Source organism: Prionailurus bengalensis, chromosome A2, assembly GCF_016509475.1.
Source record: "Prionailurus bengalensis isolate Pbe53 chromosome A2, Fcat_Pben_1.1_paternal_pri, whole genome shotgun sequence".
NCBI lineage: Eukaryota > Metazoa > Chordata > Mammalia > Carnivora > Felidae > Prionailurus > Prionailurus bengalensis.
In genome coordinates this window covers 154,738,099-154,765,587 of record NC_057348.1, presented here as the reverse complement: position 1 = coordinate 154,765,587, position 27,489 = coordinate 154,738,099, and the positions used below count along the sequence as shown (strand labels likewise).

Sequence of the window (27,489 nt, the reverse complement as noted above, 5' to 3'; positions counted from 1 at the left end):
GTATCAGGTGAGAAAAGCTATTAGCACGAGACCACTTGAAATTTTAAAAACAAAACATTTTTATATGTGGGTTGTTTTTTTTTTAAGAGAGGTGTACATAAGTATGCAAAAGTATTAAAATAAGGATTAGCAGACACACACCAGATTGAGTAGTGGTTTGCAAGAGTGGTGGAAGGGATTGGCATGGGGACAGCTATCAGGGAGAGAAGAGCAGTTGTCTTATCTATAACACGTTGATTATTTCTGTCTTTTAATTTAAAACAAAAGACTCCATAGTTGTGTTTTACTTTCATAAGTTTTATGAACTGTGAAAACCGGGAGGCCAATGTGGAAAATTTTTAACAGAATTAATTATGGTGACAAATATGAGTGATTGCTGCAGTGATTGCCTTTGGTGAAGTTCTTAATTTCAAAATAAAAGTTATTATAGGGAATACATAGTCACTGGAGGACACCCAGGAAATGTGAACATCAATCAGCACCAGTAATCCGCCGAGAGATAATCACCATTAATATTCTGATGTGTATTGTGTGTCCTTTCAGAATTTGGTACTTAATAGTATACACAGTGAGTTATGTTGTTGTTCCAAGTATGGACTCGCACTGGTTTTACCTTTTTTCATTCTTATTTTAAATATCTTTCTTGATCAGTAAGTACTATGTTTTGACCCCACCTCTGCTACATACTAGTAACTTACCCACTCCTTCTGTTTTTTATACCAGCTACATTCTCTGGTTTTTTATATATGCAGTAATGTGTTTAGCAAGTACTTACTATGTGCCAGACTTTGTTCTGGGTACTTATATATGCTACCTCATGTAATCCTCAATAGCCCTGTGAGGTATATCCTATTATCATCCCCATTTACTTATAAAGAAACTAGGGTTTAGAGAGATCAAGTAACCTGGCGCTGACACTTTGGTGTCAGAGTATATTCCTTTACACGTTGCTGCTTCTCCAGCTTAGTCTTTTCAACACCTCAAGTGGGCTCTTAATGTAATACAGCAGCCATACTTTTTTTTAAGATTGTTCATTCTTCCTTTCTCCTAGAGGGTGTCTTACCTTCTCTATCCTCAAACCTTCAACACCTCTCCTCCAAGAACAGTCAGCTGGTTTCCTTGCCTGTGATTTCATTGAGAAAATTAGAAGCACCCACCACATATGCCCACCCGCCTATGTTCATGCTCAATTTTTCTGCCTTATCACTAGGAGTGAAAGCCAACCCTTCCTTTTCATATGCTAGATCCCCGTCTTATTTCCCCTACTCACTGACATCTTTGGAGTAAATCTCCCCTATTCATCTTCAGCTTTTCCTTTTCTACTGGACTTTCTTTCATTTAGAAGATCTTCCTTATAATGCACATTTGGCAGAATGTTGACAATTGTTGAATCTAGGTGGAGATTGTAGGGTGATTATTGTACTATTCTTTCAACTTTATGCTTAAAAATTTCTTAATAAAAAGTTACAGAGAACCCATCCTTGATTCTGCTTCCCCCTCAAGTTATCACCTCATTTTTCTATTCTTTACAGTAAAACTTGACAAAAGACTTGTTGATATTCACTCTGTAATTTCTCTTCTTCCCTTTTATTGTGGATCCCACCTGGTCAGGATTTTGTCCCAATACTCCACTGAAATACTTCTTAGTGGGTCCAGTGGTTAGATTTACAGTCTCCATCTGTTTGTACTGTCAGAAACATATTCTGCAGTTGATCATACCCTTCTCCGATGAAACCCATCCTTAACCCCTTGCTACTCAGAATCTGGTCTGAGTAGCATCTGTACCACTTGGGAGCCTTTTAGAAATGCTGAGTTTTAGGGGTGCCTGGGTGGCTCAGTCGGTTAAGCATCTGATTCTTGATTTAGGCTCAGGTCGTGATCTCACAGTTTGTGAGTTCAAGCCCCACCATGAGTCTCTGTGCTGACAGAGCAGAGCCTGCTTGGGATTCTGTCTCCCTCTCTGCCCCTCACATGCTGTCTCTCTCTCTGTCTCTCAAAAATAAATAAACATTAAGAAGTATTAGTGAAAATGACATTTAAAAAAATTTTTTTTAGTGTTTATTTATTCTTGAGACAGAGACAGAGCATGAACGAGCGAGGGTCAGAGAGAGGGGGAGACACAGAATCCGAACCAGGCTCCAGGCTCTGAGCGGTCAGCACAGAGCCCGATGCGGGGCTCGAACTCACGAACCGCGAGATCATGACCTGAGCCGAAGTCGGAGGCTCAACCGACTGAGCCACCCAGGTGCCCCGCGAAATGACATTTAAAAAAAGAAATGCTGAGTTTTAGGTGCTACCCCAGATCTTCTGAATTAGAGACTATATTTTAGTAAAGTCCCTAAATGATTTGGATGCATATTAAAATTTGAGAAGCACCCTTCTCCTGATTTTCCTTCTACTTCTCCTTTGTAGCTAGTTCTTCCTCAACACTTGAACCTCGCTGAATGTTGGAACTCTCCAGGAATCTCCATTCTCTTGGTGATCTCATCCAGTTTCATGGCTTAAAATACTGTTCAGTTACCACTTATATGCCCATCACCATCCAACTCACTTCCTCCAAACTCCAAACTGTCCTATCCAGCTGTCTTCTCCACATTGCTTGACTGTCTAATGGACATCTCATGTTTAGCGTGTCTCCTACTGAGGACCTGACCTTTTTTTCCTCAAGCCTGCTCTTCCTACAGTCCTTTCATCTTAGTAACTGGCAACTCTGTTCTGTCAGCTGCTTATGTCAACATTTTGTAGTTATCTTTGACTCCTCTCTTGTTGGCACACCATACACCCAGCCTGTTATCTCCTGTTCACTCTGTCTTTAAAGTATATCTAGAGGGGTGCCTGGGTGGCTTAGTCAGTTAAGTGTCTGGCTTTGGCTCAGGTCTCGATATCATGGCTCGTGAATTCAAACCCTGCATTGGGCTCTCAGCGCAGAACCCACTTCGATTCTCCTGTCTGCCTTTCTCTCTGCCCCTCCCCTACTCGCACATGTGCTCACACTCTCTCTCTCTCTCAAAGATAAGCATTAAAAAAATTTTTTTTTTAAATCCTGTTTTCATTTTTGGGGCAGCTGGGGGGCTCAGTCATTTGAGCGTCTGACTTCAGCTCGGGTCATGATCTCACGATTCATGGGTTCAGACCTACGTTGGGCTGTGCACTGACAGCGCAGAGCCTGTTTTGGATTCTCTGTCTCCCTCTCTCTCTGGTGCTTCCCTGCTCATGTGCTCTCTCTCAAAAATAAACAGGGGCGCCTGGGTGGCTCAGTCGGTTGAGCGTCTGACTTTGGCTCAGGTCATGATCTCGCGGTCTGTGAGTTCAAGCCCTGTGTCGGGCTCTGTGCTGACAGCTCAGAGCCTGGAGCCTGCTTCGGATTCTGTGTCTCCCTCTCTCTCTGCCCCTCCCCCAGTTGCACTCACTCGCTCGCTCTCTCTCTGTCAAAAATAAACATTTAAAAATAAGTAAACATTGAAAAATTAAAAGAAAAACGTATACCTAGAATCTGACAAATTCTCATCTCCTATTCTGCCGTTCACTCTGATTCAAGCCACCATTAACTCTTGGCTGGCTTAGTGCTCTTCTTCCACCCTTACCTACCTTCAGTTTATTATTGTTCAGCACCCAGAGTCTTTTTTGAGACTTAACTCAGGTTATGTTGCTCCTCTGGCCTCCCAGCGTCTCACATTTCACTCAGAAAGAAAGCCAAAGTCCTTACAATAGTTCCTCAAGGTAACCACCACCACAATCTCTCTGCTTTCGTATTACCTCTCAATTCATTTACTGCTCTTCCTTCTTGCTCCCTCTGTTGCAAGCCAGTTGGCCCTCTTGCCGCTCTTAGAATTTGGGAAGGACATGCCTCCCTTAGGGCCTTGCCCTTGCTAGTTCCTTTGCCTTCTATGCTCTTATCCCATATCTGCGTGACTCTCTCCCTCCCCTCCTTTCAGGCTTTCATCAAAAGGTCCTTTGAAAAGAGGCCCTCCCTGCCCTAAAATCACAACCCCCTGCCAACTCATCATTTCCTGTCCCCCCACTCACAGAATACTGACACATCTTTTTTCTTTTCCGTCTTCTGTACTAAAATGTAAGCACCATGGGGCGCCTGGGTGGCGCAGTCGGTTAAGCGTCCGACTTCAGCCAGGTCATGATCTCGCGGTCCATGAGTTCGAGCCCCACGTCAGGCTCTGGGCTGATGGCTCAGAGCCTGGAGCCTGTTTCCAATTCTGTGTCTCCCTCTTTCTCTGCCCCTCCCCCGTTCATGCTCTGTCTCTCTCTGTCCCAAAAATAAATAAACGTTGAAAAAAAAATTTTTTTTAATAAAAAAAATAAATAAAATGTAAGCACCTTGAAGTAGGACTTTTCCGCTTTATCTTCAAGACTTAGAACAGTTGTTGCTTAGCACATAGTGGGCTTTCAATAAACACGTGTTAAAAGAAAGAAGAAACCCCTTCACAGGTGCCTGGCTGGCTCACTTGGTTAAGTGTCTTACTTTGCCTCAGGTCATGATCTCACGGTTCTTGGTTTCAAGCCCCGCATCATACTATGTGCTGCCAGCATGGAGCCTGCTTTGGATTCTCACTCTCTCTCTCTGTCTCTCTCTCTGTCTCTCTCTCTCCTTCTGTCCCTCCCCCACTGATACTCCCTCTCTCAAAAATAGATAAACATTAAAAAAATTTTTTTTAGAAGGAACCCCTTCAAGGTAATCATTATTACCTCCATTTTTTAGGTTAGGAATCTAAAGCTAAAAGGGATTATGTAAATGTACCCAAGGTCATATGGCTAGTAAGTGATGCAGTTGGAATTCAAAACCCATGCCCTTTCCACTCTGTCCCTCTGGTTATGTCGCTTACGTCTTCTTGGCTCTGGTTTTCCCATTAGTATAAGTGCAATTATTGCTGTTTTGCTTGCCTCCCAAAGAAACACGAAGTGGGGTTTTTTTTTGTTGTGTTGTTTTTTTTGCAGTGATGCAAAAAAAGTGGGTTTTTTTTGCAGTGATGCAAAAATATCCTGAAAACTTTAAAAGGCTGTATGTGTACATGAGGGTGGTAGAAATTTTTTTCTTATGGAAGTTTTACAGTTTTTGCTTTTAGTTTTAGGTCTTAAATCTACTTTAGATTGATTTTTGAGTTTGGAATGAGATGAGGGTTGAAGATTTTTTTTCTCCATATGGATATCCCAGCAGTATTTGTTGAAATGACTATCCTTTCCTCCACTGAGTTACCTTGCTTTTATAAAAAAAAAATAAATATGCTTCTGATTTTGGACTTGTGTTTGAAATGAACTTTTAAAAAGAATAATAGGGTTTTTGCTATTCCATCAGTACCATGATATTCCATGTTTATAAAACATTCCCACTTACTATTTTTAGGCCAATGTTTTACTTAGAAGGTTTGATTTTCCAAGGGGGATTATACCCTCTCTAATGCAGGTCCCAGCTAGGAAACAAAAAACACATAGAAGTATCATATTCATTGGTTAGGAGATTTAATATTATTAAGATGTCTTCCTTCCCAAATTGATCTGTAGATTTCATTTTAACCCCAGTCAAAATATCAGCAGGCTTTTCTGTAGAAATTAACAAGTTGATCATAAAATGTACTTGGAAATGCAATGGCTAGAATAGTCAAGACAATTTTTGCAAAGTTGAAGGACTTCTAGTGTCAGATTTCGGAACTTTGTATAAAGCCACAAGGCCATGTGATGTTGGCATAAGAATGGTCATATAAATCAACAAAACAGAATAGAAGGCCTAGAAATATATCCGTAAGTCTATGGTCAGTTGATTTTTTTAACAAGATGTCAAGGTAATTCATGTGGAAAAGGTAGTCCTGTCAACAAATATTGCTGGAACAAATGGATTTCCATAAATAAATAAACAAATAAACACACGATTAACCCTTATGCAACACAAGACATTAATATTAACTTGAAATGGATTAAAGACTAAAAGTTGAAAATCTAGACATTCTAGAAGAAACATTGGGGAAAATCTTTATAGCCTAAAGAAAGACAAAGATTTCTTAGGATACAAAAAGTAAGGATCATACAAGAAAAAATTCATAAATCGGACTTCATCAAAATTTAAACCTTTGCTTTTTGAAGACACTGTTAAAAATGAAAAGATAAGCCACAGATTTTAAGAAAATGTTTGTAACATACATTATCTGATTAAAAGACTTGTATCTAAACCATACAAGAACTCTTACAACTCAGTAGTTAAGACAAAGTATCCAACAAAAAGAGTGAGCAAAAGATTGGAGTACTTTATTTAAAAGGCATAAGAATGGCAAATGAACATGTGCAAAGATGTCCAACATCAGTAGACATTAGGGGAGGTAAATTAAAACTCCAAGACACCACTCACTACACACCCACTAGAATTCTTACCATCAAAACCAGCCATTCCGATTATCGGCAAGGTTGCAGAGCAGCTAGAACTCTTACATGTTGCTGGTAAGGATCTTAAATGGGACAACCACTTTGGCAGTTTCTTTTAAAGTTAAAAAAACCACATGAGCAATCCTAGTCTTAGTTATTTATCCAAAAGAAGTGAAAGCATAAGTCAACAACAGAGACTTGTACTTGAATGTTCATAGTATCTTATTCATAATTGTCAAAAATCAGGAACAACCCAAATGTCCAAGGGCTAAATGGTTAGGTTGTGGTATGTCCATACTCTGTAATACTGCATGCAACTAGCGTGTGAATCTTAGAATCATTATGCTGAGCAAAAGAAGCCATAGATTTTTTTATGTGATGTTCTAGAAAAGGCAAAACTAATCTCTAGTGACAGAAATCATTATCAGTGGTTGCCTGAGCTGAAGAGGGTGTTATTAATTGCAGAAATACATGAAGAAAGTTTTGGGGGTGATGGATATTCTTCATGTTTATTGTGGCTGGTCATTATACAAGTATATATATATTTGGCAAAACTCAAACCGTACATAAAATTGGGTGCATCCTGTGTTGTAGACAAGTTATAACTTAATAAGTTTGATTTTTTTTAGTGCGATAGAAACCAAAAACTACATAAAAATGGATTTTAGGCCACTCAGAGCACAACACAGCTGGAAAAGGTGTGAACTTCACTTCTTACGTATTTTAATTATTTTATTTTATTTTTTTTATTAATTTTTTTTTAACATTTATTCATTTTTGAGAGACAGAGTATGAGTGGGGAAGGGGCAGAGAGAGAGGGAGACATAGAATCTGAAGCAGGCTCCAGGCTCTGAGCTGTCAGCACAGACCCCAGCTTGGGGCTTGAACTCACAAACACGAGATCATCACCTGAGCCAAAGTTGGATGCTTAACCGACTGAGCCACCCAGGTGCCTGATATTTTAATTATTTTAAAGTATAAATGATTGTTGACTGCAGAGGAGTAGCAGAGTCTCATTCCCTTCAGTCTTACTCACTTTGCACAGTGTGGTTATGAGGAGAGTGGAGAGCATCAAAGTAGAAGGGACACTGTAATTGAAATTGTTTGGATCAAATATTGTCACCACCCTCATGCATATTAGTCCCGTCAGCTGCCACACCCTCCGTAGGTTTCTGGGGAGAGATTCAGCTTGCTACGTGAAGTCTAATGAACATTTTCGAAATTGTGTACCATTTGGTGAAACGGGATTCAAATGCTAATGTCTTGGAAGCCAGTTCTTTGGTTTTAGAAACAGTTGAAAATACAAGAAAAGAATAGTGAACTTCAGTGAGAGACACTTGGGACTGTTACAAACAGGCAACACCGATAAATCAGGCAAATACTACAGCAAATGTAGCCTTAGTGATTGCATTTCAGCAAGGCATTTGAGTGATAATTCTCATGATGGCGTTGAGGAGAGGATCAAGAGATGTAAATGCATGGAGAATTGGACTAGGTTCATAAGTGTATAACGATCATCATCCCCGAAGCTATCAAGCTGAAGGAGATTTTTGTTTCATTCTGCTCCTGAGTGTGACTAGCATGTTTACACATAACTTAGGTGAGGGCATCAAGAGCACACTGATCTTTTAAAACTTATTTTTTAATGAAAACTAAAATTTCAATCACCTGAGATTATAGGCCACGTCTACAAGATAAGACATCTTACCCAAGGTCAGAAAAGAAAGATACACATACAAATATAGGATGGGGAAACTGTTGTGTAGGAGCAATGCAAGAACAACCCTGTAGGGTTGGAACTGAATATAATTTTAATAGAAGTCTGTAGAGTGACTGTGGCTGCCATAATACTCTCAATAATGGCTGATATAATTTTTTAGCCCACATAAGGAAGATGAAGATGAATTAAATTTTGTTTTGTTTTTTTAGATTCCACATCTAAGTGAGAGCATATGGTATTTGGATTGCCCTGTCTGACTTGTTTCATTGCAGATAATGCCCTCAGGGTCCATCCATGTTGTTGCAAACAGCAGGATATCCTTTTTTGTGGCTGTATAATATTCATGTGTGAGTGTGTATGTGTGACATTTTCTTTATTCACTCATGAACACTAAGTTGTTTCTGTATCTTTGCTATTGTGAAGAATGCTGCAGTAAACATGAGGGTGCAGATGTCTCTTTGAGAGCCTGGTTTAAATTCTTTTAGGTATATACCCAGAAATGGGATTACTAGATCATATGATAATCCTATTTTTAAGTTTTTCTGAGGAACTTGCATACTGTTTTCCATAGTGGCTGTACCAGTTTACATTGTCTTCAACAGTGTACCCTTGAAAGAGTTCCCTTTTTTCTGCATTCTTGTCGCTACATGCTGTTTCTTGTTTTTTTGATAATAGCCATGCTAACAGGTATGAGGTGATAGCTCATTGTGGTTTTGATTTGCATTTCCCTGATGATGAATGATGCTGGACACCTTTTCATGTACCTGTTGGCCATCTGTATGTTTTCTTTGGGAAAATGTCTGTTTTTTAATCATTTTGGGATTTTTGCTATTGAGTTCTACAAGTTCTTTATATTTTTTGGATATTCCCTTATTAGATATATGACTTGCAAATATTTTCTCCCATTTGGTAGGTTGCCTTTTCATTTTGTTGGTGGTCTGTGCCGTTTGCTGTGCAGAAGCTTTTTCGTTTGACGTAGTCCCAGTTGTTTATTTTTGCTTTTGTTGCCTTTGTTTTTGGTGTCAAATCAAAAAAAAAAAAAATGATTATCAAGACTGATGTCAAGGACCTTGCTACCTATTTTGTTTTCCCTAGGAGTTTTATGGTTTCAGGTCTTATGTTCAAGGAGAAAATTAAGATGAGAGTCGCTCTAGTTTGTGTTGATCGGATCAAATCTAGAGTATTGTATTTACTCTTGAGGCATCATATTAAGCTCTTAAAAGAATGTTAAAAACCTGAATCTTGGATAATAGCTTGAAAGAAGTAGCATAGAGAACAAATTTTACTAGGTGATTTGCCCAGCTTTCAGATTAAATGATTCTGTAGGTGGATACTTTTGCTTCAAGGAAGGAAACTCCCAAGGGAAACCTATCAAGAAGATGTGATACTCATTTAGTTTATAGCATGTTTTTTCTTTCTTGCTACTGTTATAAACCTATAAGGTTCTCTTTAACATCTTTGAAAAGTTAAGAAGGGAGTCCAATTTGACTGCTTTAAATAATGGATAGACTTCTGTATAATCTATAGTAAAGTTAATTTATTCTTGTTCCCTTCCCTACCCTCAACCAGTAAAGGATTACCCAAGGATAAGGGAGTGCTATTTCAGGTTGCAGCTGTATATGACTTTGGCCTGTGTTAGATTTATATTGTCCACCTTCTACTAGGGTTATATCACTAGCTCAGCACTTGTATTTATATCTTGTTAATTATCTAGTACTTTCCCAGTCAGAATTTTTTTCTCCCATCAACCCTCTGGTTACATTTCTATTTACTTTATTCTTGCTATATTTCTTTGTATCAGATTCGTTGAAAAAACTGACAACATCAGGAACACCTTTATCTTCTTATAACTTAATCATGCTGCCATATAGTTCATTTCTACCACCCATTTGTTGTGTTTAATTTCAAAGAAAACAATCTCTTTTCAAAGACCAACACTTTTTCTGTGCATTAAATACCAGATCTCTGACCAAAGCACCAAGCTCCGCCACTGAGCACCATCACCATTTGTTCCCCTTTCTTTCTGAAGAGGAGACATGGTCTCCCCATCTTGAAAAAGCATTTGATTGAGGCCCCTTTTTCTCCATCTGTACCTCTCTCTGTCACTGCAGAACTTTTTAAGCAAATGAGACCCATAAATGACATCATGTTTTCCTTCAACATAAGAGAGAGCGGGTGATATAGTGAGATTGAGTTTAAGAAGTCATGACAAGACAACTTTTTTTTTTTTTTAATTTTTTTTCAACGTTTATTTATTTTTGGGACAGAGAGAGACAGAGCATGAACGGGGGAGGGGCAGAGAGAGAGGGAGACTCAGAATCGGAAACAGGCTCCAGGCTCCGAGCCATCAGCCCAGAGCCTGACGCGGGGCTCGAACTCACGGACCGCGAGATCGTGACCTGGCTGAAGTCGGACGCTTAACCGACTGCGCCACCCAGGCGCCCCACAAGACAACTTTACAATGCAGTAATCTATGCAGGAAATAAACTGATATGAGAGAGGAATTGGAAGAGAAGGGGTTACTTTGTATAAACAGTAGTTTGAAATGAAAATGTTGTCTGAGAGGAAAGTTTCAAAATCTTGATCTCTGGGAGAATGAGGAAGTTTAAATGAAGATGTAAAAGCATATATAAAGCTTAATCATTGTAAATCTTCCATTTTTAACTGTTTATTACATAATTTTGATTATACCATTTAGACTTTAAAGTGTCATTTTAAAGCACAATTTGTTTCCTAATGGTCATTGTCAAATTTCAGAAGTCTCCTGTATCTTTTCTCTGTAGTATCAAATAAAGAGAAATAACTTTGACTAGAATATTATATGCATTTCATTGTAGTTGACTCAACAGACATGTTGAATACTTACCATATGCCAGGCACTGTGCTAGGCCCTGGAGATTAAACAGAAGTAAAGTAGGCAGAGCCCTTTCCCTCAGTGAACTCAAGCAGTTTTTAGGGGTAACAGATAATTTAAATTTATCATCGACTTTAAAATAGACTCACTGTGGACGTTATATAGCAGGTTTCCTCCTCACTATTTTTGTCTGTTTTGAAAATTTATTCTGTATTACTTAATTTTCTCTTATTATATGCTATTTTAAACTAATCAACAATAGGATTATTTACTGTGGCCGTTAGTAGCTAATTTAAGATTAACATGTCTGGTAAAGCTCCTCTGTATTTTTAAGAAGGTATTTTAGGGATGCCTGGCTGGTTCAGTTGGTGGAGCATGCGGCTCTTAATCTCAGGGTTATGAGTTCAAGCCCCATGTTGGGTGTGGAGATTACTTAAAAATAAAATCTTCAAAAAAAAAAAAAAAAGAAGGTATTTTAGTAATGTATACTACTACATTTAAAATGGTTTTATCAATCAAATCTTCATATTCTGGTGGAATTTACATTCTGAAAAGAAAACCAAAGGCACAGAGGGAAAAATACATGAATCAAGCTGTTAAATAATTACTACACAAGTGAACACTGAAAGATCACTTTCACTTGAGTTAATCATGGGAAAGCTTCATTCAGAAGTTAGAGGGAGCGTTTCAGTCTTAAAGGATAGGAATGAATGGGGTAGAATAGAATAAAAGTTCATTTGGGGATGGGTTTGGGAGGGGAGCATTGATCACAGAGGTGGGATTAAATATCAATGTCTGTTGAAAAGACACGGATAAATAGGCTTGGCTGGAGTGAAAGGTTTGTATTGGTAAATAGTAAAAGATAAAGCAAAGTCTTTTAACACAATACAGGGTTTTGGCTGTACCGTAATAGTAATATGTTCCTATAATCCTAAATTCATTGACCGTTTATTTTAATATTCTTATGTAAAGAGGTTATCATAATGTATAGTTTGCAGTTGTATCATAATTTTGAATAAGTCTTTATTTACACCCCTAAATATGTTCTATAGATTTGGAGGCCAGAGTCTTTACCCCTACTCAGGTTGAAATGATGTTTTGTTTTTCAGTTACTTACACGCCAAGTCAATCATCCACAGAGACCTCAAGAGTAATAGTATCCTTCCTGAAATTTGTCTGCGAAGTTTGAAAACATCCTGACTTTTTCTTCTGCATTTTGTCTTCACATTATGTAAAAACAATTTTCATGCTAAGTTCAATATATTGTAAAGAGAATTAATAAACGGGTTTGCATGAGAGCATACTGAAGCAGGATACTACCACCTGCTTTTGGTTTCTGAACTTTTGAACATTATCAAAAAAATCTACCAAGTCTTTCTAACAGTAGTCCTCTTTTGATTGCGTGCTTCCATTCTGTCAGCTCCATAAAACAGAGAGTTGTGCAGCTGCCCGCTCATTTCTGTCAGTGCTCTGACGCTGCCCCCCAGTGGTGCAGATGTAACTGAAAGTTGTAACTTACGTAACAAGGAGGTGAGAAAGACATATTTTTCCTTCTTCCTCCATAAACCCAGCTCAAGACCCTGTCCGCCAACTAAACTTCATTCCAGTGAAGAACCTTTGTGTCTTTGTCAGCAATGCCAAAAGAATGGATCTGTGTTACTGAAATCTAATGGGAAAGTTTTCACGATTTCCCATAAACTCAGGAAAGCATCTCACCTCACCCTGCCACATTTCAAGCCCCAAAAATCTTAAAAGCAGGTCACATAGGCCAAACAGAACTAATTATTTTTTAAAACATATTTGTCAACTTTAAGAGGAAATAGGAAGAACTGTACTTTTTAAAGGAATATCATTATTACCAAGGAAAGAAAATCATATTACAGGCTTATAGAAATTAGATCTCTTGCCTAAAATTTTCATAATGCTTACTTTGATAGGAAAATGAGATCTATTGTTTTCCTTTACTTACTACACCTCAGATATTTTTCTTCATGAAGACCTCACAGTAAAAATAGGTGATTTTGGTCTAGCCACAGTGAAATCTCGATGGAGTGGGTCCCATCAGTTTGAACAGTTGTCTGGATCCATTTTGTGGATGGTAAGAATTGAGGCTGTTTCTCCATTAATGAAATTTGTGGACCCTGCGATGCTGCTGAACTACTAGAAAATCATTGAAGGTTTCATAATGCCCAGTATTCACAAAAATCAATGTTGATCTTATTTTTTATGTAAATAGATTTTAACCTTTTTCTTTATCTTTATAAAAAGTATTATGATACCAGTTTCAGTACATTTCAAACAAAAAATATGTATTTTATAAACTGTTTAAATTTTACCCAGAATTGGCTCTCTAAAATATCTTGTGTTCAAAATGTTCTGTGTACCCTGTTGCAAAAAGAAAAAAACAAGTATGCCATTTAAGCAGGTATGATCTGCAACAGTTATTAAGGTTTTGCTAAGAGAACTCCTCTTTTTTGAGAGAGAGGCTGTTTCACAATCTTATTTAAGCCTAAATTGGCAAGTACTTCCGTTAGACTAGAAAGAACCTATAATTATGGGGCAGCTGGGAGAGGAAAGACAAAAAAAAAAAAAAAAAGGTAGATTTTTAACACTGTCAGCCATGTGCTGCCCTGCATAGCTCTTGCTTTATTCCTATTTCTGCTTTGTTGGAAAAAGGGGAATGAAAACTTCAGTTACTTTCTGCAGGCTCTGAAAAGGGCAGGCATAGGAATCAACCTCTAAGCTAGCCGTTCTTAAAAGGGACTCTGAGACCCTTTTGGAGGTCTTCAAGGTCATCCCTGTGTAAAGCCACATTTGGTTTCATGTTCTTCAGCCAGAAATGACACATCACAACGGATTGAATGCAGCAACAAATATGTGTCTGTAGCTGACTCTGTTAAACCAAAGAGAATTGCAGTACTGTTCTCGCTGAACTGTTTTTGGTTTTGAAAATACACTTTTCATTAAACATGGGTCATCTGTGTTAACATCTAATGTTTGTTGTTTTATTATTTATGGAATTACTAAATATTTTAACAGTTTCCCTGTTAGTTTTAAAAATGATAAATACCTGTGTATGCCCTTGGGATCTTCAGTAATTTTCAAGACTAAAAGAGGCCTGAGACAAAAAAGTTTGAGAACCGCTGCTCTCAGCTGAATATAGGATGTCCCCAAACCATTAGTGCAATTTGAAGGTTTAAATAATTGAATCTGCACAAAGACTTTGGGACACGATGCTGGAAACAGAAAAGCTGCAAGGGCTCTTGAAGCCACATTTGCGTATATTCCCCGAACTATCCATAGCAGTCTCCAGGAAGGGAATTCCAAGATAGATGTCTGAATCAGTGAGGAAAACTTAGGGTTCAATTCGGCTATGATTTCTTGTAATAATAACTGCAGTTAAGGCAAAGTAGCAAGTGGAAGGAGCTCACTGGACTTAGAATTAGGAGATTGGTACTTAAGTGCTCTGACTCTTAGCCTGCATGTTTGTTAACCTCCACCACGTCTCTCAGTTTTTAATGTTGGTTGAACTAGTGGATTTCTAATACCTTTTCTGTGTCTAAGATTCAGTAATTAGAGCTAGCTAGGTTTGTGACTTTGATTATTCTAATTGTTTAATAAATCATTATAAACCAGAGGCTAATTAATAATTGTAAACTGGATCTCACGCACCTTTAAGTCATACACCTTGTTACAAGATGGCAGTGTATCCTAGGAAGGGGTGGGCTGGCAGATATTAAGTACTGAAATTATAAAACCTAATATTAAAAAGAAACAATTAATACATGTTTTAAAGGTGTGTTGATCTTAACTAGTGTGGAAGAGAGGCTCAGTTAAATCTCCAGGTTTGTCCTTTTTTCAAAAACCATAGTTTTATACAGTTAGTAGATTATTATACATAAAGTGTTACATTTTCTTCTGATTTCTTTTTTGTTGATGTATAGGTAGATTGGTTCATCCTTTGTTCCATCAAGCTGAGTTCTAATACGAGAGTAGCCAATAGTACACTTAATTATTGAATAAATCCTTTTGGGTTGATAGTGCCTTCAGAAACAAATATGGAACATCCGTAGACAAGAGAGAAGAGTTGGGTCAGGACTAAGGTTATGTAATTCTCTGAACTATTTACAATAGTCTTCTCAACCTTGTTTTATTTATCTTAGAGGGGAAAGACACCTTTGTGAAAATTTTTACAAGTTAAATCATTAAATTAATTGAGGATCTTAAATCACTAAATTAATTGAGGATTGATTATGCGTTTCTTGTAAATAGATGACATACAACTTTACATCAAGCCATCTACCAACAACAGTGAGGTAAAACTAAATTTTAAAAAGACATTTAGTTCCTCAACTGATTTATTACTCTCTTCCTCTCAAAACTGTGTTCTGGCTTTCCAGATTGTGTCTATCATAACCAGCCTCTCAGTATTCTGGCTTGTTCACTATAGCACAGTTGTATGTGGTTTATTTTGTACTATATTACTAAAAGCAGTTAGTAAGATGTTTGACCAAAGTAAGTAGACAGTCTTCTTGTACGCCCCCATCCTTCCATCAGGGCCTCCGTACATCTATCAGTGGTTCTCAACCTTGGTTAGACATTAAAATCATCTGGGGAACTTAAAAAAACAACAGCGCTTGGATCCCCTCCCCAGATTCTGTTCTAGATTGTAGTCTGGACATTGAGAGGTTAAAGTCTATACAGGTGATTGTGATTTTCGGGTGAGGCTGAACGTCATTGCCTGCCTTTTGAGAGAGTCTGACTGGCCTTACCCTGACCTGTGACCAGGAATCTTGTTCCAGGTCTTCCAGCCATTTTTGCAGTCAGTCCAGGTTTTGGTATCAAAGTAACGCTTTCACAAGAGTTTTTATTTATACTCTGCAATTTCTCTGATGAGACAATTCTTCCAAATGAAACAGAACAGAAGATGCAAGGTGAAGTAATTCCTTTAAGCTAATATTTAACTGACCATCTGTTGTATTTTATGTAAACAGCCAAGAAGAAATTAAGTATTAGAGTACAGTGAGTGAAATGTGTAAAAATGTAGCAAATATGCTTTGGTCTATAGCTTTTCCCAAGAAGCAAGCAGCCAAGATTCTTTATACCATCTTCTAAGTCAACCTGCTGTCTCTTGCTTTTGTTAATAAAGCATCCATGGCATGTTGACAATGCTTTTGGAGGCAGGAGTTCTACCAGTATTCTCTAAGGTGCCCTGAGACGAGGAAAACCATTGTACCAAGGGGGAAAACCAAAATTCTAAGGCAGTTACCATAGTGGTTGTGCTACTCCCAAACATGAACACAGATCTAATATTTCTTTACTGAATCAAGAATGGGAAATGGGAACTGATTCTTGATAGGACTAGTCCTGGGAAGGATTCAAATAGCAATGACAGGATTTTGTGCTGAAAGAGGATGGCTGATAAAATTATAAAATCTTAGTAATGCACATGGAATCTCGGGTAATACCACCTCTTTCAGAGTTTACCAAGCATTTTTCTTCTTGATCAGTTCTACTTCTTTGCCCATTAATAAGAGAATTGATTGCATATTAGGTGAATTATTTAATGACAAAAGCATTGTTCTGGGAATTTTAATCTGCTTTTCAGTCTATTCAGTTGAAGTTGAAGAGTAAACAAGAATATTTGTCTTTTTGTGTTCTGACAGGCACCAGAAGTAATTCGAATGCAAGATAAAAACCCATATAGCTTTCAGTCAGATGTATATGCATTTGGGATTGTTCTATATGAATTGATGACTGGACAGTTACCTTATTCAAACATCAACAACAGGGACCAGGTAAATCTTTACCATCTCTTGGGGTTTATTTTACTATATGTATGAAGAGTCCAGTTTGGAAGCAACTGTGTGGCTCAGTCGGTTAAGTGTCCGACTTCGGCTCAGGTCATGATCTGGAGGTTTGTGAGTTCAACCCCTGCAACCGGCTCTGTGCTGACAGCTTGGAGTCTGGAGCCTGCCTGCTTCAGATTCTGTGTCTCTTCCTCTCTCTCTCTGCCCCTTCCCTGATTGTGCACCTTCTTTCTCTCTCTCTCTCTCTCTCTGTCTCTGTCTCTCTCTCTCTCTCTCTCTCTCTCTCTCTCTCTCTCTCTCTGTCTCTCTCTCTGTCTCTCTCTCTCAAAATTAAATAAAAAAATTTTTTTAATTAAAAAAAAAAGACTCCAGTTTGTTGCAAGAAAAGAAGCGTTGAGTCCGGGTAGGCGTGAAAAATAGATATCTTGATGTTTGTTACCAGTTTTGGAAACCTTTGGTATACTCTCAGCAATAGTAGCTGTGTGTAAGGCCTCTCCTTGAAAGCTCAGTGCTAAGTGTTGTAATGGAGTATAGCTCCTGATGTTCTGACTAGAAGCTAGAGCTGCAGCAGTGGGTGTTGGTCACATCTCTTGACCGAGCTCGGCTAGAAGGAGGCGCTGCCGCTGCAGCGACTGGGCTTTATGCCGCCTCTCTGTTCCGTCACGGCTTGTGCTAGGCAGCCTGGCTGTGCTGTTCTTCATATCGGATTCTTGTGAAATTAGTACGGTTTCTCCCTTTTGTTAACTAGGTAAATGGAAAGACTTATTTCATGCTTTCCATTTTTCTAGAAGGAGAATTCTAATAGGAAATTATTGTACTTATTTCTTCCTAAGTTCCTGTTCTCTGTCCTTTACCTCCCCCCTGCCCCCAGTACCCAACTTAGCCTCAGGCAGCTCTTTGCCTTTTCTGTCCCAGCCACATGAAATTCACCAGGACTTTGACACTAACCAAGAAAATGAAATTGTCTTTACTAAAATTATCTTGTATACCTCGGTATGTAAAAAAGTGTGTGTGTGTGTGTGTGTGTGTGTGTGTGTGTGTGTGTAGAGAGAGAGAGAGAGATTGCAGCAATTCCACCATTAATATATTAAAAAAACAGGGGCTCAGTCAGTTAAGCGTTCGACTTTAGCTCAGGTCATGATCTCACGGTCCGTGAGTTCGAGCCCCGCGTCGGGCTCTGTGCTGACAACTCAGAGCCTGGAGCCTGCTTCAGATTCTGTGTCTTCCTCTCTCTGTGCCCCTCCCCTACTCGTGCTCTGTCTCTCTCTCTCTCTCTCTCTCTCAAAAATAAATAAACCTTTAAAAAAATAAAAAATAAAAACAAAACAATAGTTGACCATATAAACTATAAATAATATTTATACTTTGTACTGTGGTTTGCATCAGCATTACTTGAGTAAGGGCTCCTGGGTATTTCAGTTGGTTAAATACCCAACTCTTGGTTTCAGCTCAGGTCATGATCTCACAGTTCATGAGATTGAGCCCCACATTGGCCTCTGCACTGACAGCTTGGAGCTACTTGGGATTCTCTTCCCCTCCCCCCTCCACCTCTCTCTCTCTCTCAAAATAAGTAAATAAACATTGAAAAGAAGAAGAAGAATTACCTGGGTAATTTGTTTCAAAATAGAGATACTAGAGCAGATTCTGATTCCATGGAGTGAAGTCCAAGCACTTGCATTTTTAATAAGTTTGCCAGGTGATTTTTATACATACCGAAGTTGAGAATCCCCATTCCAAAGAATAAAAAAAAATCCAACAGTGTGAATGTGGTATGTGTTTTATCATAAGCTCTCAATCTAATGAAATGATAGTTTTTAATTTATAAATGTGTTAACTTCATGTAAGTAGTGTGTGTGTATGTGTGTTGGTCATCAGTTCAACTCTCCATCTTTTTGGTAATAACTCTGAGTATCTTTCTCTCTAAGAACTTCAGCTAGTATGTGATTTCAGAGAAGTAGTCTCAGTTGTCCTGTACTTTGTGAATACTTGCTGAGTGACCAGATGGCCCCTTACCCAGAGTGCTCTGGATTCTATGTAGATGAAAAAAGTGATTTAAATGACTGTTTCTACCAAGGTCAGCACAGAGCTAATTGGTTAGTTGCTGTTTGGTCTTTCTAACTACTACGTAGCTTTTGAACGTTGAATACTACCTTTGAGTGTTAAAAAAAATCTGTGACCTGATTCCTAATTACCTGACATTTTAAGCCCTGCATGAAGCATAGATTCAAGATAGACCAAACTACTAGCGAAGGAGCGTAGTTGACCCATTGCACTCATTGGACTTGTGACAGATTCTAGATCACTGAGATGATTGATTGGATGATGGCAATCTGAGTAGCAAGGTTGGTTCTAATTTGCACACTTCCTGTGCCCTGCCTCCTACAGTCCTATTCATTCAACCATAAGACATAATACCCTGTGCCATGTTCACTTTTCCTTTGCATATTACTTTTCTACAAGGGAAAAGGGAACTTTACAAGGGAACTTTAGTTTTAGTTGATTTATCATAGAGACCACAAATAAAAATTTATGAATCTAAGATCTGGATGAAATCCAGTGAATACTTCTGTTTTAATAAAATAATACATTATGGAAATGGGTATTATTATCTCCAAAATATGGATAAAAAGCAACCCAGAGTTTTGCACTCATCCACTTCTTGGCATTTTAGGTGCTTTGTCTTCCACAGGAGTATAATAAATGATGTGGCAAGGGCTTACTCTCCATAAGAGAAGTGAGTGAGTGACCAACAGAAGGGTAAGGCCTTTACTGGTTAGTTCTGTCTGGTAGTAAGAACCTTCTGGAATTTGCCAGTCTGAAACCAGGTTGAATATTTGATAAAGAAAAAGGAGGGCGCCTGGGTGGCTCAGTCAGTTAAGTGTCTGACTCTTGATCTTGGCTCAGGTCATGATCTCGCAGTTTGTGAGATCGAGCCCCACTTGGGGCTCTTTGCTGACAGCAGGGAGCTTCCTTGGGATATTCTCTGTCTGTCTGTCTCTCTCTGCCCCCCACCTCAAAATAAATAAATAAACTTTTAAAGAAAGAAAGAAAAAGGGGGTCAAAGAATGATATATGCACTATCCCTTACCCCTATTCTATTTCATTACTTCTTGTCTGCTTTCTTCAAATGGCACTTTCCATGGAAGTCCCTTTTGGGAATAGCCAATTCTAGTCATCTTCAGTGACGTAACCCCAGCTATTGCTCCGTCTGTCCCCTTGATTTGATTTTTCTTTTTCTCTCGAACTTTCATCACCATGGCTCTCAGATTGGACTTCTGTTTGAAAATTTAGGAATATTCTTCTTTCTCATGGGAGATAGGACATCTCCTTCTTTACTACGCACTGTAGGAACTGTTCCTGTGTACTCTTCCCCACATAGTCTCGGGTGGCAGGTTTTGCCTGTAAATTTAAAGCAGGACTCTGGTTAAGAAACTCAGTGTAATAGCCGACCTTGGACTCATGACCTGGTCACTTTACCTCTTCAGGTGTCTTTTTTTTTTCAGTTATAAAAATAAGAAATTGCACTAAAGAATTCATTCTGGTTGTAAAGATCAGATTCTTTCCTAGAGCAGTTCTCTTAGCGCTTCAAGGGATGGCCATCGTATAGCATGCCTTTTGCTTTCCTTACTCTAGTGCTGAAATCTAAGAAATTGCTGTCATTTTTTTCCCCCTCTTTATCCTTCCATTTTGCTCTCTAATCACCCTGCTCTTTCCTCTTCCAGTGAGCTTTTCTACTGAGTTGGGATTAATAATGCACTCATTTAGGCTACATGTATTGACTCTCTGTCCTCATGGTTTTCTTTTCTTGGAGTAGAAGTACTGTGTCATCTTAGAAGAAAATAACAACTAATTTTTATCTGTTATTTTAAGTACTGTTATTTAAGTCTGTTATTTCAGTTACTGTTGGTGTATAACAAACCACCCAAAACATAGTGGCTTAAGCAAATTATGAATCTGCAGTTTGGACTGCTTTCAGTGAGGAAGATTTATGTCTGTGTCACATTGTGTGGCCTAGGGTGCATTCATTTGGGTGTTAAAGGATCCACTTCCAAAATGGCTCATTCATACCTCTGACAAGGTGTGGTGCTAGCTGTCTGCTGGAAGCTTGGTCAGGGTGAAGGGCCAAGGGCTTTAGTTCTTGTCGACATGGACCTTTCTATGGGGACGTCTTCTAGAAAGTGTGGACTTTGTTAGAGCCTGGTGGCTAGGTTCCAAGCACAAGCTCTCAAGAGATACAAAATGATGAATACCAGTATCTTACCTACACACAAATTATTTCAATAAGAAATTTTCAAGGCCTACTATATGCAAAGCACTATGGGATATAAAGGAATACAAAGATGAATAATACACAGGCCATGCTTTTGGTGGAGTTAACCAATCTGTTGAAGCAGTGCAAGGGGAGGGGGTGATGAGAATGAGTAGACATTGTGCTCCAGTAATACAGAGGCATGAATCAAGGGGTGGAGGTGCCAGGAATGCTGAATGTGGATTGAGAATGGAAATAACCAGTCAGTTCCAGAATTTCAAATTGAACTGCTGATTTTATCTTTTATGTGCCACTTAAATCTTCTGTACATGAATTATATCCTGGAGAGTCTTCCCTTTAAGTAATTGCAAAGAATGTGATTTCCTTTGTATTATATTTTTTCAAAGTTTGATACGGCTCTTTTTTAAACATACTTTTATACTTTCAAGCCTTTTATTGATCATTCAAATAACATCTCTGCAACAAAAAATATGTATTTAAATTTAGAATTACAAAAATCTTTCCTGTGACTTTAGTCTTTGAAGGTTAATTTTTTAAATTCTGAACTATGCTTCTATTAATGAGTATTAATATATAACTGATGAAAATAATGTAAATTTTGGTATATAGAAATAAAGAAGGTAAAATTTTATTGGAAATGTGTGTCTTAATGAACATATGGGGCTTTTCTCTTCAGTTCATTCATGTATTTGTGGATAAATAGGCTTTTGCTGAAATGAGAAAGAATTAAGCACTGAGCAGTATTGTTCAGGTAGATACAAAGATGGGAAAGTCAGGAATTTGTTGTACCCACATGCACAGTTCACTGGTCCCCAAGACCACACTCAGACTCAGTCGCTCATTAAGTTTGAGAACTCGCTGTAGGTTGTTAATGCTTACAGTTATGGTTTAGTGCAACAGCAGGATACAGATTAAAATCAGCCAAGGGAAGAGGCACATAGGGCAGAATCCAGGAGAGTTCCACATGTGGAGGTCACAGTTGTCTTCTCCCAGTGTAACTGTGGACCGCACTGAATTCTCCCGACAGCAGAACACTGCCAACCACAGAGACTCTCTTAAGTCCAGAGTTATCACTGGGGCTCTGTCAGGTAGATATGGTTGACTACCTCTGTGGCTGGCCTTAGTTCTCAAGCCCTCTGGAAGTCAAACTGGTACTATATGACTCAAAGTCCCTTCTATAAGCCCCCAGGTAAGTAAACAGAAATACTCTCATCAGGCAGGACATTCCAAACTTTTAGGGATTATCTCCTAGGAGCCAAAGGCAAAGGCCATCCCTTTTACTGGGCAAGATAAATTCTTTACCGTACACCATATCACTCAGTTAAAACTCATGTCTATAATGTACCAAAAAATTGCATAATAGCTTGTCACTGAGTTTTGTAATCAGCTGACGGTTCAGTTAATTTTACTGAGAGCAAAGATTTGGAAACTAGCTGTCTTGCAAAGGTATTTGTTACCCATTCATGAAAGCCCTGTTAAGTACCAATAGTGTCCCTTTGGTACCCCAGCAGTTTTACACCTTGGTGCAATGTGTACTATCATTAAATTTCATGTGGGTAAAAAAGGTATGGTTTTTACAAAGCGGGAGTAGGGCAGTTCTGCCAGGAGAGATGGAAGGGTAGCTGCACACTTGCACCGCGTGGTCCTCGAGCACATCTGCTCTTGGGTCAGCACCGGTTCTTACAGCACTGAACAGGGACTAAGAGCAAGTTAAGAGACCAGGCTCGACTGTTCTAAAGTTTATAAGCTCCGGCCTGTAACAAGGGATCTCTTGCTGGCTGTCCACCTAGCCACTAGGCTGTCCGTTGGAACTGTTCCCTCTAAGATCAAACCCCCCCTCTCTCCAAGACTTCTGATGTCTGTCTCTGCCCATTATCAAAAGAGCTGAAAATTAGAAAGTTAAGAAATTGGAAAAATTATAAATCTCTGCACCCAGGGAAGACAAGCCTTTTTACTTTATTAAACAGAAAACTTCAGTTCCCAGATGGTTTACCTTCTTTTCTTTGGAGGAGGCTGTGATTCTCATATCTACATAACTAAATGCCCCATATCACCCATTTCCTCAGCAAACAAATTTAAACCGCAGATGCCAAAACAACTGCTAAAAAGGTTAACATTTTTAGTTCCAGCTACATATATATAAAGGACTCAGTATGATGCCCAACAAGTACTCAGTAAAATACTTAAGTAGAAAAGAGGCACAGCCTGACCTGTGTCTCATGATTGATTACCCTGGCAGTGGGAAATGGATTGGGGAAGGAGAGACCAGAGACCTGGGGAGCGATTAGGAGACCTTTACAACAGTCCATGGGACATGATGTTTTCAGTTGGCGGCCCGTGCAGTGTCGGGTCCCCACGATAAGATGTGTGAGAATCAGATTACTAGCGTTGTGTTTCTTAACTTTTTATTAAGGGAAAATGTACACGCAGAAAAGTACACATAAATGTGCAGCTTGTTGAATTCTCAGTGTTGGAGTATTTTTCAATTTACAAGTGAAGTTGTTTGATTTGTTTTTTTTTTTATTCCTCCCCAGATAATTTTTATGGTGGGACGAGGATATCTTTCTCCAGATCTCAGTAAGGTACGAAGTAACTGTCCGAAAGCCATGAAGAGATTGATGGCAGAGTGCCTAAAAAAGAAAAGAGATGAGAGGCCACTGTTTCCCCAAGTAAGAAGAAGCTTGATGTTACCTAAGAGGACAGACTAATACTCAGATGCAGATTTTTAAATACTTTCAGGGGCACACAGTTTTGTGTTTTATGGATTTGGATGTCTTGTGATCGTGTGCAGGCAGCAGAGAAGTAATTGCACAGAGATGATTTTATAAAGGTTGAACAGTGGTACATCTAGAAACCTGGAATCCCAGGACAGAATATTCAGAAAGACTTGACTTTGGTCTAGCAGTTTTCAAACAAAAATTTTTGGTCTCACACACTTAAAAATTATTGAAGGCCCCCCAAAGAGCTTTTGTTTATATAAATAGTAATTGCCATTTTAGAAATTAAAACTAAGTTTTAAAAATGTTGATAAGTTTATTTAAGCGTAATAAAACTATTACATGCTAAATAACATTTTTATGAAATTAAAAAGAACTACATTTTCCCCACCAACAAAATTAGACGAGTGGCATTGTTTTACCTTTTTTGCAAATCTCTACAAAAAGAAGACATGTGGATTCTCTGCATCCATTATGCTGCAGTACCTTCCACCGTGTAGCTTCTGAAAGCGCCACTGACTTTTGCAAAGTAATGACAGTGAAAAAGGCAGATAATACCTTAGTGTTACTACGAAAATAGTTTTCCCACAGACTGCACTTTGAGAACTGCTTTAATTCTTCTTGGTAAGATAAACACATTCCAAGCTTCCCTACATACCGGGTCTTTTGGAGGAACGTTTCCACCTGGAGCAAAAAGAAAAGGCAGCTGTTGGTACTGTCTGCCTTTCTCTGATTCTTGGAAAATGACTATCACTTTTGTCTCTTCATGTTATAAGGCTACAGCCCTGAAGTTCATAATCTTTCATTAAGCTTCATGAACTGAAACTAAGTACCTGAACAAACTTAGAAAGTTTAGGTATTGTAATATAAATTGAGTTTTTTATGATGCTTAGGAAGTTCCTGATAGCACCACATAAATAGGTCTTGATAAATCAATACAGTTTGCAAGTGGGAAGTGCTAACTTCCTTAATTATCTAGCTACTGTAATCACGGAGTTGGTCTTTTGTGAACCTTCTGCCCTTGAATGCACAGCGCTAGCTGGGTCTCTTAGACAGAAGTCACTGTTACAGGAGCTAGTGGATCCTTTATGCCCATCTAAAGAATTAAAGACCCAGGGCACCTGAGTGACTCAGTTGGTTGAGTGCCCAACTTCAGCTTGGATCATGATCTTGCAATTTGTGGGTTCAGGCCCCACGTTGGGCTCTGTGCTGACAGCTCAGAGCCTGAAGCCTGCTTTGGATTCTGTGTCTCCCTCCCTCTCTCTCTGCTCCTTCCCCACTCACACTCTGTCTCCCTCTCAAAAATAAACAAACATTAAAAAAAAAAAAAAAAAGAATTAAAGACCAGGGCACCTGGCTGTCTCGGTGGAACGTGCGACTCTTGATCTCAGGGTCATTAGTTCAAGCCCCACGTTGGGCGTAGAGCCTACTTAAAATTTAAAAAAAAAAAAAAAATTTTTTTTAAATAAAGAATTAAAGATAGAATTTATAATTTGAACATATCTCTCAGGGGCTGCCTCAGCGTGGGTAGATCTAGGTTTTACGTATTGGAATTCTAAGTTACTATTTTGAGGAAGAGTTATTTTTTTTTTTAACCCGGAAAACCACTGGTTGAAGATATCAAAGTAAAAGGACCAGTGCTGTTGGCCATTGTCAGCAGGCCCCCCGTACCACGTTCTCATTTCATATTCCAGGTGCCAGAGCTTCCTGTTTAACCTGCTTGGTGCACATTAATAATGCAAATTATATCCATAGGACCACTTTTTTTTAAGATTTTCTTTTTTTAAGTAATCTCTACACCCAACATGGAGCTCGAACTTAACAACCCCAAGATCAAGTTGCATGCTCTACCAACTGAGCCAGCCAGGCGACCGACCCACTTTCTGAGTGGTATTAAAAGGGACAAAATGTTCATATTTCTTTTTTTTCTTTCAAAATGTTCATATTTCTAAATACAAGTAACATTTTATTCCTTGCATGATATCAGAAAATGAAATGCATATCTGAATTTTTCAGATTATTGAAGGCTACCTTAAGTACTGTTTTTAATTTTTCATTACAGGATCTCTTCACACTATACAAAAACATAAATTTTAAATGGCTAAAGATTTATATGTAGAAAACAAAACCTTAAAATAGGAAGTCATTTTTTATAACCTTGAGATAAAAGGCTTTCCTTATAAGCAAGAGACAAAATCCAGAAATTATAAAGGAAAACATGAGCATGTCTGACTACAATAAAAGTTTTTATACTTCTGTATAATAAAAATAATATTGAAAGGTAAACATAGAAAAATAATTGTAGCATGTATATAATAAAGTATAAATACTGGTATTATATAAAGGCCTCCTACAAATCAGTAAGTAAAAGATAATAGAAAATGAGCAAAGGATACGAACTGGTGAATCATAAGGAAATACAAATGGCGAATGAACTCAGGATGTTAAAAGTTCTGGGACGGTCAGTAAAATGTAGAGTAACGGTGAAATACATTTTGATTTTCTCTCTCAGATTGACAATATCCAGCATTGGGAACGATGTTGGGAAGTAAGGAAGAGCCTTCCTTGTAAATTTTTTAACAGTGTTGTTGGGAATGTAAATTGGTTTGGCCTTTTGAAAGGACTTGCTAGAATTCATAAACTTAAAATATATATACTTTGTGCTCTGATAATTCCACTCCTGAAAAGGTATACTACAGAGCCTGCTTCCACAAGTGTTCAGATATAGACAAAAATGCTTACCATTAGGAAAAATTAAAAATCAAGGTAGCTCTCTAGATGGCATGGATGTTAGGGAGGGGGAAAAAAAGAAAGCAATGCAGAAAAATATGTATAGAATGATAACCACTTTAAATGGTGATGAGGGTGGGGATGGGCTCTGTTTTCATATGTGCATGTTTATGCATAGGAAAGGTCCAGAAGAAAGTATAGACTCTTTAACAGTGGTTACCCCTGGAAGGTAGGACTTATACTTTTTCTGTATTATTTGAATTTTTATTTGTGTGTTATGCTTGTAATTTAAAATGTTTTGTAACATTGCTTCTTTGCCTTATACTAATCATTATACAGATTATAGTTTAACTTTTAAAAAAGTTTTGGTGGCTCAGAAAAATAATAGTGATGGCTGCTAAAGTTTTATTGAGTACTTACTATATACTCTAGGCATTGTGCCAAGCCTTTTACACATATGTCTCATGATTATGAACATCTGTTATTATACTGTATGCCTTCAAAGTCATAACCTGTTTCTTTGTACCTTAAAATATGCTGAGTTTCTACATTTTGTGGATTGGTGTCTATTTGTTGTTTTCCTGTCTTCTCCTTCACTCTTGGATTGTCACCTGTCACTTCTCACTCCTGTGCCACTAGCAGTCTGGGTCATTGAGACCCTCCTTTTAATCATGTATGTGTAAGACGTTTCCTATTACTGAGTTTCTTAAAGAATGAGTTGCTCTGATGATTCTGTTTGTGAAGCCATATAGTGCTTTACTGATTTATGCTCCTTCTTCTTCCCAAAAGGGACTGTGGTCTGTGGGATAGGTATATAATTGGTTTAAAATTTTGTATTATTTACTGTTCCAAGGCTGGCAAATAATCTAAAATGTAAATAAAAGCTAACTATAGGTTACTTTCCCCATTTATTTTACAGAGATTAAAGCCAATGGAGTTTGGTAATAATCTTTTCTTTGTAAGGAAAAAAAATACCAATTTCTTAAGCGTTTAGGATAATACTCAAAACAGTGTAAGATTTC

General features: G+C 38.3%; 1 protein-coding gene across 4 annotated transcripts in view; it reads left to right on the top strand.

Moving 5' to 3' along the window:
* The window catches only part of BRAF (B-Raf proto-oncogene, serine/threonine kinase), a 173,002-nt gene that overhangs the window by 131,640 nt on the left and 13,873 nt on the right, over positions 1 to 27,489 (top strand). For 2 of the 4 annotated variants that reach the window (XM_043589721.1, XM_043589722.1), the window contains exons 14-18: positions 12,050 to 12,096; positions 12,920 to 13,038; positions 16,607 to 16,738; positions 23,555 to 23,689; positions 26,646 to 26,696. In XM_043589721.1, the coding sequence (XP_043445656.1) occupies positions 12,050 to 12,096; positions 12,920 to 13,038; positions 16,607 to 16,738; positions 23,555 to 23,689; positions 26,646 to 26,696 (484 nt within the window). The remainder of the gene's footprint in view (positions 1 to 12,049; positions 12,097 to 12,919; positions 13,039 to 16,606; positions 16,739 to 23,554; positions 23,690 to 26,645; positions 26,697 to 27,489) is intronic. The other 2 variants (XM_043589723.1, XM_043589724.1) reach the window with 1 other exon arrangement.